The 18,395-nt window shown below is 41.6% G+C and overlaps 1 protein-coding gene across 2 annotated transcripts in view; it reads right to left on the bottom strand.

The window, feature by feature from the left end:
• The window catches only part of AGK (acylglycerol kinase), a 41,761-nt gene that overhangs the window by 13,282 nt on the left and 10,084 nt on the right, over positions 1-18,395 (bottom strand). For both annotated transcript variants that reach the window (XM_086610369.1, XM_086610368.1), the window contains 8 exons: positions 16,795-16,834; positions 12,919-12,998; positions 11,575-11,650; positions 9,340-9,432; positions 8,350-8,382; positions 6,286-6,380; positions 2,856-2,925; positions 1,995-2,074 (listed from right to left, as the gene is read on the bottom strand). In XM_086610369.1, coding sequence (XP_086466495.1) covers positions 1,995-2,074; positions 2,856-2,925; positions 6,286-6,380; positions 8,350-8,382; positions 9,340-9,432; positions 11,575-11,650; positions 12,919-12,998; positions 16,795-16,834 — 567 coding nt within the window. The remainder of the gene's footprint in view (positions 1-1,994; positions 2,075-2,855; positions 2,926-6,285; positions 6,381-8,349; positions 8,383-9,339; positions 9,433-11,574; positions 11,651-12,918; positions 12,999-16,794; positions 16,835-18,395) is intronic.

Genomic DNA, 18,395 nt, shown 5'->3' with positions numbered 1-18,395 from the left:
TCAGAGCGCACAGACTTGTTTGCCACTGAAGTTAGTGCTCCCCTACAACCTTTAGCTTTGTGATACTATAAGATAGTCTCTCAATATCACTAGCAGCTCAGCAGTGACATCCGTTTCCTGAGTTACAGATCACCAAAATGCAGTATGCAATCTTCTCTACAGGCAGCGTGACACCTCAGCAGCAGAATTTTACCTAGTTATGTGACACAACTGGGAATGATTTAAAGGTCTGTGGTCTAACAGCTGGTGGGATGCAGCTCCACAATATGCAATAAAGAATGAGGTTGCAGGAAACAAACAAACAAAAATCAACCGCTTCAGTGACAAAAGAACAGAGCCAGCAAACATCAATTCGCCCCAAAGGATTCTAAGATCAAAATCAATGTTTTACAAAATAAAAATCCTGCCAGCCATGAAGTATTGTGTGGAATCTAATAAAGATGTGACTATATTTAGGCAGGCTTGGCACACATTTTGATCACTGTCTTCCACCAAAGAAGGTCAAAAAAGCACATTAAACACTATCAGCCCAAGAGTACTGCAGATTTAAGTGTATCATTAACTACTAAGATGTGCAACTGTCACAACACTCTCATCAAGTTGTGAAATTGTCTGTAAAATAATAAAACCTCAAAAACATAAAACAGCACCATGTCTCCAACAGGACAGTGCTTAACAGAGGGATAGCCATACAAATTTCTGGAACTGTGGCTTATGGCTTGACTCTCTTCACAGTAGATGTCTTGTTTTAAGTATAAGATCAATTATACTGGAATACACCAAATGTTCATTTAGCCCAATAACCCATCTCTGATAGGGACCAAAAGTGGATGCTTAAGAAGAAGTGCAAAAACAGGACAAGCACACATGGTGCTTGTCCCATGCACATTCTGAGCACCCATTCATTTGTGGCTGAAGTGCTTTCCAAGCTGCGTATGTTTTCTGTGTGTTTGAAAGCATTAATGGCAGAGAACGAGGTTTGAAAAATGTTCACACTGCCCCAAGTACAAAAGGTGCTGTCGTGCCTCCAGCACTGAGTTCAAAAGACCCTTATGAACAGGAACTGCTGCAGGAAAAGATATGATGGCTGACACTAGGCAAAAAACAGCACATGCACAGGAAACCCAGTGAGAGTGCAGGGGGAGAGAAGTGCACTTCCTTAATCCTGGGGTTGCAATCTGCAGGAGACCCTGCGGCACAGCCAAGACAGAACCTACACAAGCTACCAAGCATGTCCCTTGCTTCCCAGGAACAAACACCCTGGCCATTTACTGCATCTCCCCCATTCCATATCACCTCTCAATCCTGCTCAAGCATCTGCCAGTCAGACTCCAGAGTTCTGCTACCTCTTGTTTCCCGACAAAGGCAGCTCGTTCACAAAACACATGGTATTTCTGCATGGTTGTGCAGCAGAGGAATGTGCTGCAATTCCTCCATAATAGTCTGAGAAGTGAACTGCTTTGGCCCTGCTGCTCCTTCACCAGATAACACTAGTCATTTGATAGACAGTGGCATATTAAATGTCCATTTGGAGAAGACCCAACAATTATTAGTTTAGCGTTCAGAGAACAGTCATCAGACAGCACAGTCCATGCCATTTCTGGCAGGAACTGAAAGGCATTTCTACTGCATCTGATGTCCCTTGTTGGAATTGAGTTACAGAGCCTGTGTGCGTCTTTTCATTGGCAACTGATGAAGAACAATGGCCAATTACTTTACTTAGACTTTACTCACGGGAGAGCTTTTCTCACTGAATAAAGTTCCAGAAGTGGGCACCACAAGGCAAGCAGAAAGTAAATACTTAAAAGAACAGGTCAGCACCAAATAAGTGTTTATTTCAAATGACAAAAATGCTGACAAGACCTAACAAAAGTGGGTACCTCTGTCTGTCAAATGCCTACACTCAGAAAAGACTCCTCTACAAGAGAGGGGTATGTCTTTTTAGGCAACAAATGCTAAAAAAGGTGCTGTTTCAAAAACCAGTATTTTCTTACTTGCTAACTTTAACTCCTGCATCTCTGTAAGATCCCCATCTTAAACCAGTCATTGCAAACACAGGCTGTTCCTTTTCTCCCTGCGAAGAAAAATAAACATTGCAAAATTGCTTTCTCTTATCTTGTTTCCAAGTTTGGTTTTTTTCAGCTAGAAAAATATCATTTCTATATAAAAACTGATTTCTGATTAATCCCTGAAGTGAAATTTCACAGAAGAGGCATGATAAATAGCTAACTGCAATAAAGCTAAGCAGAATTTAAGTATTATACATTCCATCTGTTCCCAAAGAAGAATATAAGAGGTGAAGTTTTGAACAGGTTGATTGAGTTTGACTGCACACCCAGCAATAGCCATTTCATTCTGTGGATAGTCAACCAAAAGCAAGCAGCTCTGCACTGTGACACTAAGTTCTTGCTGCAGAAATGTCCATTCTACAACATAACAGAAAAATAATATTCAAAAACCATAGGGCATAGTCAAAGGTTTTCCCATTTCATATTTTTCAGTTTGTGAAAGAAAGCTATTAACTCCACAATACATATGAATGCATTAAATCAGCTCAGACAGCTATTGTTATCTCTCAGCATTTCTACAGAAATATTGGTGTTAGTAAGTTTTGTATTCATCAATATTCTCTGAGCCTCAAAAAAAGATGTTCAGGCATTCTAGTGTTTTCTCCAATTTAGACTATCTGATGTCATAGCATACAGTGGAGAAATGATTGCCACCAGAACTGCTGATATCATAAACCAAAATTCATGACAGCATTACAAAGAGGAAAAGCAGTCCATGTAAACACAAAAACATGAGAGTAGAAAAGTTTTAGGAACATTAGGTGCCAGGTAAGCAGATACTTTTACCTTGATCTGCAAGACATCGAGTGGAACTGTCTCTCCCTTCAAAATGGCCAATGTAGCATTAGCAATATGTCTGCAAAATAAACAGGAAAGAAGCAAAGGAAAAAAAAATAAGGAAGGAAAAGAGAAAGCTTTAAAATTTCACTTTTTTTCAGCAAACTCCACTATAAGTCCAGGTGGGGCTTTTTTCAGCAACCACAACCAACTTAGGAAAAGAACTCTGACAAAGTCCTGTACGTCCTTGAAATCAGAAAGCAAACTGGGTGGCTGCAAGACATGACAAAGCCTGCGTCCTACCAAACAGCGAAAGACTTGAAAAGCAAAAGGAAGTTCTCGGCCTAAGCTTTTCAGAGATTCCTCCTTCTTCAGCTAACCTGGCAGATCACACGCCAACTCTATTACTTGCTGTTTGGGATACTTCACACACCAAGGACCCAAATCATGGTTTTATTCTATTGGTGGCAGGTATAACAACCTGGGAGAGAAGAGGATGGTCATGAGATTGGTCTCAACTTATGTGTTTGGGACTGAATTGCCTTAGTATGCCGATTTGTTTTGAAGATTTTAATCAATGTAAATCTATCTATCAGCAGTGCTCATGTGGTTTTGGTCTCCACTAAGTCATGGACAGTAACAGAGGCACTTTCTTATTTCAAGTCATAAAGCGTGGCACTAAAGATTCTGTAACAAAGCGTTTAAGTCCATAAAGAAGTCTCTATGTTCAGACCTTGAAGCATACATTTCATTAAAACCCCTTCCTTGTTTTCCAAGTTGGGTAGAATTTAAATTCCGCATTGCTCACATTGCCAGTGTCTCAGCTGGACAGGGGAAAAAGAACCACAAAATCAAATGCAGTTTTCAGATCCAGCCCTATATTCATGTGAATCATCAGGAGAAACTGCCCTTGGCTTCATCAGGCTTAGAATACTGAGACAGAAAGAAGTTGTTCTTCCCTCAGCCCTTCTTTTGTCCTAACTCTTATTTTTCTGTAAGACCTTCTACAGTTCCTACACTCCAAAGGTAAGATCTAACAGTGCTGAAGGAACCAAAGCCCAAGTATTTCTTTTTAAAATATAATTTCTGCACTTCTTAAGTCAGGTGCTGTTACTGGTGTGGGTTGTTAAGCAGCCTATTGACCAAACTCCTTTCAACTTCACCAATATGCTGCAGTCTCACCTGCACAGTTCATTACCTTGGGACAAGAAGATCATTCATTTCAAACAGCTTCTTTAGAACCCAAACATAAATCATTATTTTAATCTTAGCTGCTGATTACAGCCTTGTCCATCTTGCTGAGCTTCAAAGCACTCTTGGTAGTTTTAATGAAGGATGTTATGCCAGTTGGCTCATGGGTTTTATGTATGATGGATACCAGCAAGGGTTCCACAAAGAAGAATGTTAATGAGTTACTGGGAGAACCAGGGTGAACAGACTTCAGGAGCAAGGAGAAATATATTCATTAGTATAGGAGGAGAGGAAGGAAAAAAATGAAAAGAAATGAAGTGTGGGGAAAAGAAAGCTTAGTTGACTAGCCTTTTTACTTTAGAAGCAGACAAAACAAACTTACAACAAACTGAAATGCAGGCAACAGATACTGCCAGACTGGATCATATCCAGGATGCTGACAGATAAGATTCAGGTTGTTGGAGAGTTGCCAGCATCAGTCCCATCACAGGGATGGGCTGCAGAGAAGCCCTGCAGAAGTCAGTAATGGGATTCAACCTTTCCCATAAAGATATTCTTGTATGTCTTGCTTTGGTGCTAACCAGGTTATATGTGGACTGGTTTCTAGAATTCTTAAACTGGAGAAGGGACAGAAACAGGACTTCTTTTGTTTTGTTTTGTCATATCCTTGCCATAGCCTTGTGTCATGGTTTGATGCGGGGGGGGGAGGTTCTGGTGGCAGGAGCTGCCCACCAGATCAGACTCCCATCCCCCTCGGGGCTTGAGCCAATTGGTGCCTCTGCGAATTGCCCTATTTGCGTTGGGACAAAGGAACCGGAAAGGTGTGCCTTTGCCCAGGAGCGAGGAGAAGGGAGGGGGGCGCTGCCCCTGCTCCCTGGCTCCCCAGCCGGGTGGCTGCCTGCGCCGGGCACCGGCACCACCCACTGAGGATGGCGGCAGTGGAGCCGCTTGGGGAACTCGGGGAGAGCCCGGCTCCCGGGGTGCCCACTGGGCCGAGTTCACCCAGAGAGGACTAAGACCTGAGAGAAATGGCCACACAGACACCAGGTCAGAGAAGATGGAACGGGACGAGGTGTGCCAGAGCTGAGTTTCCCCTGCAACCGGTGGCAAGATGGCAGGCAGCCCCCCTGCAGCCAGGACAGACTCGGTGGAGCAGGGACCCACTCGCAGCCCGTGGAGAACCCACGTTGAAGAAGAGATGCCTGGGCCTAAGGACAGTACACATCTAGAGTCCGTGGGATGACCTCCGTTGGTGGGGAGGTGTTTTGTTTAGAGGAGATGCCTGAGCCTGAGGACAGTCATGAAGCATGGGCACAGGTAGAGATGCATTTAGAGTCTGTGTGATGACCCACGCCGGAGCGAGTGGCAACAACTCCCTAAGAATCCGAGACTATGGTAAAGCCCACACCGGAGCAATATGATGGGGAAGGATTGCATCCTGCGGGTTGTATTCACGCTGGAGAAGTTCGCGGATTTTCCTCGTGAGTAGGGGATCCACTGGAGCAAGGGACAATGGTGTAAGAACTCCTTCTCCTTTAAGAGAAGCAGCAATAACAACATGGAATGAACTGACCTGCACTCCCCCATTCCCTGTTCCCCTGCGCCGCTGGGGCGAGGAGGTAGAGCGGGGAAGAAAAGAAAAGAGGAGTGGAGAGGTGTTGTTTTTAAGATCTGGCCTTGTTTTCTTTTTATCCTTTTAAGTAACTGGTTTTGCTTGTCTTTATTCTTTTAAGTAACTGTTAATAAATTGTTTTGCTTTAAGAAAACTGAATCTGTTTTGCCCGGGACCGTGGTTGGTGGGTGCTCCCTCTATTCTTGTCTCAACCCTCAGTCCTTTTATTATATTTTTCTCCTCTCCACTTTACTGGAGTGAGAGAGTGGCTGTGTGGAGTTTAGTTGCCGGATCGGCCTAAACCCACGACACCTTGTCACATCCTTTCTGACTATACCCAAGAGGCTTGATCCTTTTAATCTTTTTTTTTAAACTCTGAGCATGACGTGATCACAGAGAAATTCGCCTCAGCAAAGTATTTCATGTTCTAATAACACATACATTTCCTTCTTTTAATTTTAGTCAGTTTTTGGAAGTTATTGGCTCAGGCAAGTCCAGAGAATTATCAGACTCTGCCAAGAGACTGCCAACTTCTATGTAACATAGAAGAAAAAGAAATGTATCAACCTCCCAAGCAGCACTGCTCCTTGAAAACGAACAAACAAAAGCCCCCTTTCAGAAGTATGCAATACTTACTGGACTTTATTCGTGCTCTCAGGGTAGAGCGTATGGCTCAGAGTGCAGGTCTTCCCAAGAGGTATGAATCCTATAGGAATCTTACTGAAGACAGCCTGGACACATGGGGAGAGTGAATTAACATTTTCATCAGCTGAACGAAGCCTCCTGTGTGGAGATCACAGCTGTGTCTGATATCACCCCTTTGGCACTAAGCAGCCAGGCACTTCCTTAAATGAGGCAGTAATACACAATGACTCAGAACATGGCATCTGAATCTGTGAACCCACCACTGCCAACTGGGTACAAAGGAGCTCTCTGTAATCATTAAGAGCATTGTTACACGCAGGTTAGCAGCCACGACCTAACTAATGCATGGATTCTGTCAGCAATCTGCCATCTTTCTTAATACTGACAGTGGCATCACAAGCTCTGAATCTGATTTACCACTGCAGAAATCCCCCTCTGACAGAGTAACCTTGCATGGAAAAGAGATTTTCTCAGTTAAGGAAAGGAAATTAATTGATTCCTCTGGCATACGAATCATGAAGCAGCAGAAGGTCTAATTTTTGGAAGTCATTGACCATGTTATTTTTCTGTACCACAGTTCAGCAGAAGGGCTTGTTGAAGGAGCAAGTTATTACACGATACCTCGTAACAAACTGCGCTTCTTGAAGCGTGTCAGCAAATCAATGTAAACCACCATATATCACAATGTACCATCTCCCTCCCGGGCACTGCTGCGAGCAGCACGGTGATACTGCAAATCCATACCGACCAAGTGACACCCCTCTTGCTTCATGCCCAGCCGCTCTCCCTTGCTATCTCTGTGTCACCTGCAACTCTCAACACATCTCAAACACCCTTCTCTCATTTTCTTCCAAATTGTTTCACAGCGTGCAGACGACAGGCTGTTTGCAGCTCCTGCAGCCATGCTCTGCTCCCCTGGCTGCTAGGAACAGCGTTTCTGGAATACCGTGCACAGGCTACGGTGGTATGATGTACCCGAGCCAAAAGGGAAGCAGAGCACAGAGCGAGGGGGCTGGACTGCAGAGCTCTACTCCTAGGACAGAGTGATATGAAGGACAAGAAGAATTCTCTGGCCAAAACCAAAGTGACACAGTGGCAATACTATAATGCAGTATTCCATCCGAAATAGTGCTGGATGCAGAATTTTCTGCTCTACTGCAAATCAACCCAAGCTACATCAAGATAAGAAGTCAAAAAATGGAGAAGAAATACTAGCCAGTAAAGCCTCTCAAACTTTTCTTACAGTATCTTTAGATTATGGAGGCCTCAGGGGCCGACTATAATAATATTAAATTTAAAAAACTGATGTCTCAGAATTGATACATTCAGTGTCCCTTTAAAAATACTGGCTTGGTTGCAGTGTTTCTCTTGTCACATTCAGACAAAGCAACTGCCTAAACAGATGCAATTCTAGCTGCCAAGGATATCATCATAATCTTGTCTGGATCATTTAATTGAGTTTTTGCCAGCTCCTGCCAGAAGGTTTTGGGAACAATGATTCCCTCCTTTCTTCATAACGCTGTCCTCCCTCTTTAAAAAGAAAAATCACTCTCATTTCCATTCACAGCGATCCACCTTGAGAGGTTAAAATTTGCTTTCTGCAGCCATCTGCATAGGCAGATATTCACCACTTGAAAAAATGGCAAAGCAATCATAAAGCAATAGGAGCATGGCCACAACCGAATTCGGTTTCAAGCCTGTACAAATACAAGAAAAATAGGTACTTTTGCCCGATGCTTCTGCCAAACAAAGCAGCACACACAGCTGGTCCACGGGTCTTTGAAAGTTGTACATTTGGCTTCTCAACAATCCCTGCTCTGACACTGGAAACTTCCCAAAGCCGTGGCTTGGGAGCCACTGCACTCCCTGAGACAGGGAACGAAGAACAGGCAGAACTGCAGGACACCAGCATGGCTGACTTGCTACACAGCAAGCTGGCTCCACATTGGTAAGCAATTTATCTGTAGAAGACAGCTGAGGCCAAGAGATCACAGTGCATGCACAAGACACTTTCCCTAAGAGAAAACAAAATTTAAAAAAACGACACCTCCTCACCTCATCTGCTCTGCGGAGAAGTCCAGTTATGACCTGAAAAACACGGGAAATGCTCAGCTCTGAGAATTTTGTTTTTCGGATACAGTGAAAAGCTATGAAATTCATACCCACATTTACTCTGTGGAAAAAATTTAAGGAACAGCTGCTCTTTCATGGAAGGTGCTACAGTTGCTTACACGGGAAAGGAGGCACATTCAGCATGCAAACGTGGTAGAACCAGCAGGGTTACGAGTGCACATGAGTATATGCTGGCACCACAACCAATGCCAGTGTAAATGTTTTAACACTGAATAATGCTCTCCATAATGCAAAACCAGCATGGGTCAGCGTACAATTAACAATAATCAATTCTAAGGCCAGGAGAAACTTGCAAGTGTATTCCGACCACTTTCTCTTAAGGTCATTGCACTTCATTTAGTCGTTGCCTTATGAAGCCAGTAGTTAGCATTTCAGGAAAGGCTTTAATAAAATACAACCTTTCTTGAAAAAACAGAGTATCTCCCAGTTCTGCTGGTAGTTTGCTCCTGTCATTAATCATCTTGACAAGAGGTATTTATTAAATACATACTGTGCTTTGTTATTGCTCCCACATAATTTTTAAATTATTTGATTCCCACTTAGAAAAACATGCATTCTTCTTGGAGAGTACAGACGGGAACGGATTTTGAAAATTAAACCATTACAGCTACATTACACAGAAAGAAAAAGTTAGAATCATGCCTCCCCAAATAATTTTCTCATTCTAGAACAAAATTCTGGAAGATAATTGTCACACTCTTTCTGCCCCCATTCCTATCGTGATTTTTAGACTAATTAACAACTAGCAGAGTTTTCTCATCCCCAGAAGATTGTAACATTGACTGAAAACAGATACTAAGATGGACAAATCTCTACTAATAGCTGTTATGATGTTGCTACATTACACAGACTCAAATCTTCTCACCCTCAGCCTATGATTCTCAACAAACCAGGACAAAGCTCCTGCAGTACCTCTTGTACTGTGCCATCTCCTCCTGCAATAATGATCAGATCTGTGCTTTCCATCAATTCCAGCAGCTTTTTTGCTTGTCCCTCATAATCAGTCTGAAGAAACAGAAATCCAAACATGAGAACTCAAGTGACTATTTCTAGGATTTCTCTTCTATGGAAAAAAAGAATAATCTGTCCATTTGTTTAATAGTTTTTCTCATGCAGGCACACCATACTGTACATTACTTACATTAACTGAAATTTCTTCAACTTATAAAACAAGTCTGCTGCCTAATACAAGATGTGCAAGCAAACACACACACACAAAGGCTAAACGAAACATCAGTCTTATTCAATCGATCTATAATATTGCAACAATAACCATATTCCCAGGCAGTTTCGCAGTGAAACAAAGCCACATGCAAACCATGCTACCAACATCTTTAGCAGCCAAAGTGCTCGAGTGCATCTCCTGAAGCACAAACTTAGCTATGGAAAAGGCTACTGCCTGACAGCAAGGTGTTGACAACGGATTTAGCGGTAAAGAATACCTTGGCTTTCTAAACCATCAAAACTGCTTTCTGCAAAATGAATGTTTTTCAGAGACACCTCAGCCTCAGTCACTGGCCCAGCCCCGTTTTGCTAACTTGCCAGGTCTAAAGCTACAAAGTGTCTGGTTTAAGTCTTGCAAATTAGTTTTTCCTCTTAGGGTGGGACTACAAGGGAATGGAGGGCACCCTCAGTAAGTTTGCAGACACCACTAAGTTGAGCAGGAGTGTTGATCTGCTCAAGGACAGGAAGGGTCTACAGAGGGATCTGGACAGGTTGGATGGATTGGCCGAGGCCAATTGTAAGAGTTCAATATGGCCAAGTGCTGGGTCTTGCACTTGGGTCACAACAACCCCACGCAATGCTACAGGCTTGGGGAAGAGCGGCTGGAAAGCTGGCCAGCGGAAAAAGACCTGGGGATGTTGGTCAACAGCCGGCTGAATATGAGCCAGCAGTGTGCCCAGGTGGCCAAGAAGGCCAATAGCACCTTGGCTTGTATCAGAAATAGTGTGGCCAGCAGGACTAGGGAAGTGATTGTAAAGGTAACTGTGTTCAGTTTTGGGTCTCTCACTACAAGACAGACATTGAGGTGCTGGAGCGTGTCCAAAGAAGGGCAATGAAGCTGGTGAAGGGTCTAGAGCACAAGTCTTATGAGGAGCAGCTGAGGGAACTGGGGTTGTTTAGCCTGGGCAAAAGGAGGCTGAGGGGAGACCTTATCACTCTCTACAGCTACCTGAAAGAGGGTTGTAACGAGGTGGGTGTCCGTCTCTTCTCTCAAGTTACAAGCAATAGGACAAGAGGAAATGGCCTCAAGTTGTGCCAGGGGAGGTTTAGACTGAATATTAGGAAAAATTTCTCCAATAAAAGGATTGCCAAGCACTGGAACAGGCTGCCCAGGGAAGTGATTGAGTCACCATCCCTGGAGGTATTTAAAAGACATGGAGATGTGGCACTTGGGGACATGGTTTAGCGGTGGACTTGCCAGTGTTAGGCTAATGGTTGGACTTTATCTTCAAGGTCTCTTCCAATCTAAACGATTCTATGATTCTATGTATTTTCGATGATCAGAGAGAGGCATTAACAAAACCAGCATTTGAACACTAAACTTTGTAAAAAAGATTCCAAGACAGAAAGACATATATTAGCGTTCTTCACTGCTAGGACACAGTGACTGTTAAACAATCCACATATCACAGGCTCAAAAACCTGCAAAAAGATCAGAATCCCTTCATATTTACTTTTTCTTCTCCTTCCAGAGAAAACCTCTCTGCTAATTCACACCATTTAGACCTCAGTGTTCTGCTTTCAGAACACTGCAACTTTTTTTTTTTTTTCCTCACTTCTGAACTCTGCAAGTTCAGGCAGAATGGACAATTTCAACAGCAATGGGCATACACCACCAGCCAGCCCTCAAATATTTAAAGAGTTTTCTCTCAAACATGAATTATAGAAGGGCTGCTTGAGACAGACAGACAAGCACATGTACTGCTTTAGCTGAAAATTAAAAACTCAGCATACAGTTTGTAAATGAACTGTGAATTAAAAAGATTAAGTACCAGCTTAATATCTAAGTATTTACTTCTTCCTACAAGATGTCTACATGACAACTGAGAATTTCAAATGCATCCAGAATTTAATTTCAATTCTTCAAGAGGAGAAAGCAGAATAGACAAGGTATCTTTATTAGCAGAACCTATCAGTTCTTACCTTAACCACAGTTACATCCAAGCCAGATAAGTGCAAAATTGGAGCAGCATTCTTTTCAAAAAGGTCTCTGGCTTTGCTAGAAAAAAACGAGTAAAAACTATTTAATTAGTCTGCTAGTGAAAAAAAAACCATAAAGGAAAGAAACAAATGAATAACAAGAAGAAATCTACTTAAAAACAAGCATACAATCTATACAATCAGTGACTCGACCTGACAGTCGGGAAAGATGAGATTTTATTCGGTTCATACATATTACATTTCTAGAGTTGTATCTCAGTTGTCAGGTTTTTTGTTGCAGTTTTAATAAATGCAGAAGAGATTATCTAGCTGTCTCCAAAAATACTTTTAAAAACCCCAACAAAACAATATCTCCAGAAAGAAACTTATTAGAAAATTAATGACTTACAGAGCACCAGTCCTTAAGATCACAAAGAAGGCCCATGTAGCTTTTCAGATTTTTTTTTTTAATATTTACTGTTACATATTATTAAGTAAGTTTCGAAGCAAAATTTTATCCGACCTTTTGTTATAGGACTCATGCATTTTCTGCCTGTAACTGCATAATAAAATAATAATGCCATTAACTATAAATTGCTTACAACAAATAGAAACATGAGACTAGAAGTCAGAGACTTAATTTATTAACACTTTGCATTTTCCAGCCATGGATGTTTTTAACAAAAGCACCTAAGTCCAAGCACTTCCATGTCAGATATAGAATTTGGTCCGTATTGTTACCGACAACTCCCTGCCCCTCCCCAAGATGCAAGTGATACAAAGCTTAGCTGATCAGCAGAAACAGACAGTCATTATATCCAAGATAACTGTTTTTCTGCTAATTAGTATGCAAAAATAGCAGCTGACCTCTACCAGGAGTCTTGCTCTGAGCCCATATTTAGCCTCTCAGTTTGCGGGCACATCCCTTTCAAGGACAGGTTCCCACCAAAGTAAGATCACTGCTGGCTAACTTCAAGTCTTGAAGCAATCAAGGTCACCTCTTATTTCTCAAGTTTTTTAGGATGGAAATGTGCCACATACAAAAGTGTGAAAGGAATACAAAGGAATTCCACATACAAAGGAATGACAAAGGCCAAACACCAGATAATAGAAAAATTTAAAATATTCATATATTTAGAAATAATTATTTGAACTCGAGCATCTAGTTCTATTTCTCATCCCAATATTTTTGGTGAAATAAACTTTGGCATAGTTACATAGCACCAGCTTGGCATCAGAGGGAGGCAAAAATGAGCTCGAAAATCTGGCTGGCTTTTCTAGTGGATGGCAGAGCAAAAATACAGAAAGAGTGCCTCACATATGAGTGTAGGGAAGGGAGAATTTTACCCTTTGCAAGCTGCTGGGTTGAGGAACACCGTTGCTTTCTTCAATGGCATACTGGAGGGAATCAGCTGGTTCCCAAAAGCCTAAGTAAGAGAAAAAGAGCAGAGTTCAGTTTCTCTTGTAAGCACATTGGTAAAACAGTTTAAAATAATGCATCTCTACAAATGCCAATGCTCACGACATTCACATTTCTTCCATTTTCAGCCATTGTACGGGTCTCCTATTCAAAGACCTGCACTCTTAGGCACAGCTCACATCAGTCACAAGTACTCTTTAGCTCATTTTTACAATTCCACCACCATTGCATTTTTGTCAACCTCTGGTTTCATGCCATGGGCAGAGATCCAGGGAACTATCCTGGACTCCAAGGTTACTTGATTTTCCTTCCTTATGTAATTGTCATACACCTGCCTGCCACCTTCCTTCTACATCTTTTTCCACTTCTGTCCTTCATTTCTTATATCTCTTCTGCTCATTTTTGTATTTTCTATGCTCAAGTTTTTGAAGGTATGAAAGATAATCACCAGAGAATTTGCCCTAATCTATATGCAAGCCCACTGTTTCTCAGACGTTTTTTCTTCCTAATGTCTCCATATACAAATCACTAAATTCCTCTTCAACTTTTAATCCAATTCTGAACAGATACCTCGATTTTAAATTCTTTGAGAGTTACTCCATACAGCTTCTTGTACCTTTTAGCCATTTGTACCATGGCTTCTCAGTACAGGAGAGGCAAGAAAAGACAAAGCTTCCATGCGTGTTACTTCCCACTCTGTAAACCTCTTTTAGCTCACTTAAAGGCATCCTCACTACCACACCAAATCAAACTGGTTTTGAGTACAAGGGTAACAACGTATTCCGCAGTACCATCCAGAAGCCCCAGAAATAAAGTAGGAACAAAAGACTACTGCACTTAACACAAGACAGTCAACTGTCCCTGTTTTATTTTCCTCTCTTTATCTTGAAAGTTAATCCCCCTTACAGAATTTTTTATACTGAAGAAGGTGGACACTGTACACAAAGCACAGTAGATTTTAGTGATCATTAGCTGTTATAATTTATAATTAATTCCACTTGCCAACTTTGCTCAGGAAACCTCAATTAAAAGAAGCATGAAGCTCGCTATGTTGCTTAAAACATTCAGATTTCTTCTTCAAGAAAGGAAAAGAATGACAGAAGTTGCTGAGAGTAAAGAAATCTTCAAAGAAAGGGAAACAAATCAATACCTCTTAAGCTTTACCCAAAAATCAGCTGGAAAACAGATCAACTTACTGCAACTGTTGGGCAGGAATTGGGAAACATAGGGGTCCTCTAGCATGTTACAGCTGTTAGAAACAATTATTTGCTTGGGGGGGGGACACACACACAATGTGATGCCTTTGCTTGTTCTAAACGACCTAACAAGGCTCATAAAGAAGTTATGAGTAATGACATAATCATTTATGCAATATACTTAGACATTTATGTTACATATACATAAATATATATGAAGGTATAATTTAGGAAAGTCAATGTCTTTTCCACTTCCTTGTCAAATGCACACTTCCAAGTATTGCATTTCTGGACTTCTAAGATGACAACCACTATTTTGCAACTATGAAAACCCCTTTATACAAAGGCTTTATAATCCTTTATGAATACTAACAGAGAAACTACATTCCTTTACAGAAAACCATCCCTGCTTCACAGAGCGAATCGTTTGCCAGCGAAACAGGACCTCTTTTACACATGCCCAGAGTTCATGAACAAAAAGGTCAATCAGCAAAACGACACTCGCAAAGGAAGTTCACAGGCAGCTAACACTGGCTTATTCTAGATAAGGAAGTGTAAAAGGTTTTAAATTTGACAAACGGGTTCTTTATTATAGAGTCTTTCTTTGATTATTTGCCACGCCAAGGTTGTCATCACAAACTGATATTTAAACTCAGACACACATGGTGCAGTCTTTGCATGAAGTACTGATGTGGCAGATACTTTGTCAGGAAGGTGGGCACCTCATCAATTTGGTACTGTAACAGGCTCAAAAACTTAAAAATCTGACATAAAAATAATAAAGAAAACTCCCTACTTCACTCAGACTAAACTTTTTCTTGGATGAGCCTGCCTCTATCTTTTTCACAATACTTATACGGCACTACAAACGCAAGCAGCGTTTTTCAAACAATTCCAGATTGTTGTTATTCTGAAGAACATAACAGACATTTAATGCCTTAGTGCTGTGTTGCTGTGTGTTTTCATGCAGTATTTGGCACGGACACATCAGTGAGAATGGAAATTACAGCAAGAATTGATTACTAGGCTTTCTGGTTCATGCCTTTCTAATGCAGGAGTCCTCTGCAATGTATTTTCACAGGCTTCAACCACTGAAATTGTAGGAAGGTCTATTGACAGTGCTTTCACACTTTCATTTATAAGAATAAGCCATAATGGAATAGATCCCATCACCTACTGCCTGGAATTAAGAAACAGGAAAGTCAGAATTTCCACAACAAAACTATCTTCTTGTACCTGTCTTTCCTTAGCAGTTACACGTTTTTGACAGCGTACACATCTAGGTCTTTTAACTTCTCCTTATACACCATTTCATTAGTGCCTCTCTTTAAAATTTTTAAATTTGGTCAGCACGCTTCAAATACTGAGGTATTAACTGCTATTTTTGGTGATATAAAAAACTTTGATATTATGAAGTAAAAATCAATATCGAAAACATAAAAATCAAGAACAACTGATACTATGAGTTGGAAATGCATTTAACTCCAAACCTATAAGTGTGACTTACGAAAACAGTATCTTCAGGGAAAGATTTCTCCCATTCTTTCATAAGACTTGAGCTCCTTCACATCTATTCTGGCATGAAGTTCCATTGCCCAAATCAAGTTCCTGTGAATATCTTTCCCTCGACAGCAGGCAGGCTGAAATTGGGATTGTTCAGGTGCACCACAGAAACAGGGTAACCTCAAGGAAGGTTCTTTAATGAGAAAAATAATTTTCACCATTCTTCTCAGGCCCTAGTAGGTAGCAATGATGGGAGCAGTGCTACACCCTGCAAGATTTCTAAGAGCTGGCATGGAGAAGCAGGTTTAGAATAAAGTTTATCTGTGGGTGGTAAAAAGACTCTTAAAATCCTACAGCACACCACTGAGGTAATCAGAGCCAGTAAGCAGTACCTGTGCAGTAATGTCATCCATGGGCAGCAGCACTTGCACCCCTGAAAGACTGCTTATTAAGGACAAGATTTCTTCATGGGAATACTACAGTATGGGAATTTGTTCATATGCAGGCCACAAACTACAAAATGCAATAGTCAGTATACTCAGAGAATAACTAGCGTTCCCTGAACACGAGCTTTCGTGTCCATGATCAGCAAATGGGTTGTCTCCATCAAGTTCTCAGAGCATGGGTCTCAGTCATCACACTCGGTATCCTTGATAAAGCCACTCGGGATCGGATAGACGAGCGCAAGGTCTCTCCAGCCAAGCACTAACACAAGGCAGTTTGCACTGCTGCTGCCCAGACTACAGCTGTCGTGGTGCACCTGAGATTTCAGTCTCCTGTCTTATGGACAAATCTTCCTACGGGAACTTTACAGGCACGGAGCAATTACACCCGCAGCAATGGAGGTCTGGGCAGCTACAGCAGTAACTAAGACTACCCCAACGATCACACTGCACCGTCCATCGCAACAGCAGTCGGGCACGGAAGGTACAGTACCGCGGCTGGAGGCTCGTCCACCCTTTGGCACATTAGCAAAAGAACACGGATGGCATCATTGTAAGGCTTGTCACGTAGAGAGGGCCCACTGGGAAAATCTCAGGAGCCCTGCACAACCAAGATAAGAGGGAGATTTTAATCTAATTTTATCACTTTAAATGGTATTACCTGGGCTTCTTCGCATGCAGCTCTTCGTAGCAGGTTATCGCTGTTAGGTAAGACAGAAAAGAGAGTGGGCATTAGGTTGTGTAAGTTTAAAACAATTTGCTCGTTTTTAAAATGTAGGTACGTAGCCTTTTTTACACACACTTTGACAGCACTAAAATAAAAAAAAAAAAACAAACAGGTTCTTTAAGACCTATTTAACACATTTTAAGGATGAAACACACCCATTTAAGCACACAAGCATAACTTTTTCTCCACGTGCACACAAACGCCCTTTTTATAGTAAAGAAAAGCAGAAAACAAAGACCAGGATGCCCAGTGTGCTGAGATTACATAAGCTATGAGACATTGTACAACTATGATTTATATTAAAATTGCTACGTAACTGTACTCCAGATCTAAGGTATAGGTTTTTTTCAACGTTAAAACTTCCTGTTATTTGCACTGAAGGTACTCAGCATTTTGGCAGCACGGAAGAGATTTAGAAAAGCCTTAAGTGTAACTTCCACGGACTTAAATCTTCGTGCATTATATTGGTGAACTCCCCTCTCCATCAGTTTGCAACCCCAATACGTGTTAATGCAGCACCTACCACCCACCTAGGTATGAGCGTGGCCTAAAGTAGTAACTCACAGAGGTGAAAATCACTCAGCTCACCTAAGTGAAGTTTAAAACCAAAGAAGAGCATAATCAGTATAAGATATATGTCACTGACGGCCATTTCGGAAATAAATTCCAGACTCATCCTTGTGCTTGTCATTGCTGACAGACAGCATTAGCAAGGTGGCAGGCAGGGTATAGTTGGCAAGCAAACTGGAGACAGAGCTACTGAGTAAGGAACAAAATTCTGTTCTTCCTCAGGCCAAAAAATGTCCTGTTGGCCCTTGCAGAAAAAACGGAGTCCTGTTCTGCAGTTCCCAAGACCTCACCTATCCTCTAGATACCAGACGCTCCTCCTCCTTGCTAAAACCCAAAAACTCCTTCAACTTGCCCTTGTCAATACCTGGCAAGACAGCATATTATTGTCTCAAAAACATCAAGTACAAAATACCCCAATTATAGTCAGCATACCGAGACGAATACACTACATCAATGAAAAGGATGCAAGGCCAACCATGCAAAACAAGTGACTAGGAAAGCAGCACACTCTTGCCACAAAGTGTGGCTCATCAGCCCAAATCCTGCAATGGGAATGGCAGAAGAGAAGGCAAGGCCTTGGTCAGACCTCTGGACCCAAACACGAGTGCAATCTGCTCAATTCCATGCGTTTAAGGTATTTATCTGTCACCGGAGCTGTATAAGCTGCTTTTTTTGGCACCACCAAAAGATGCTGCAATGCCACAAAAGGAGAAGTAGGGTGACTTCAGACGAGAAATGAAGTTGGGCTCCGAGAAAATAACTCTACAGCAAAAAAAGCCACAGATTTATTCCTAGTAATAGTAAAAAGCCAAAGGAAGAATCCAAGCCTGGAAAATGAAAATATGTGAATAATACCTCGCCAGGATAACAAGTAACTGAAATGTCTAAAAAGAATTTCCTCAGAGGCATGCTTTTAACTGTCATGTTTGCTCCTTAAAACCAAAGGAATAAGTCATTTGTATTAA

Source organism: Tauraco erythrolophus, chromosome 4 (assembly GCF_009769465.1).
Source record: "Tauraco erythrolophus isolate bTauEry1 chromosome 4, bTauEry1.pri, whole genome shotgun sequence".
NCBI lineage: Eukaryota > Metazoa > Chordata > Aves > Musophagiformes > Musophagidae > Tauraco > Tauraco erythrolophus.
The sequence above is the reverse complement of the archived record's forward strand: the minus strand, read 5'-3'. Positions and strand labels throughout refer to the sequence as shown.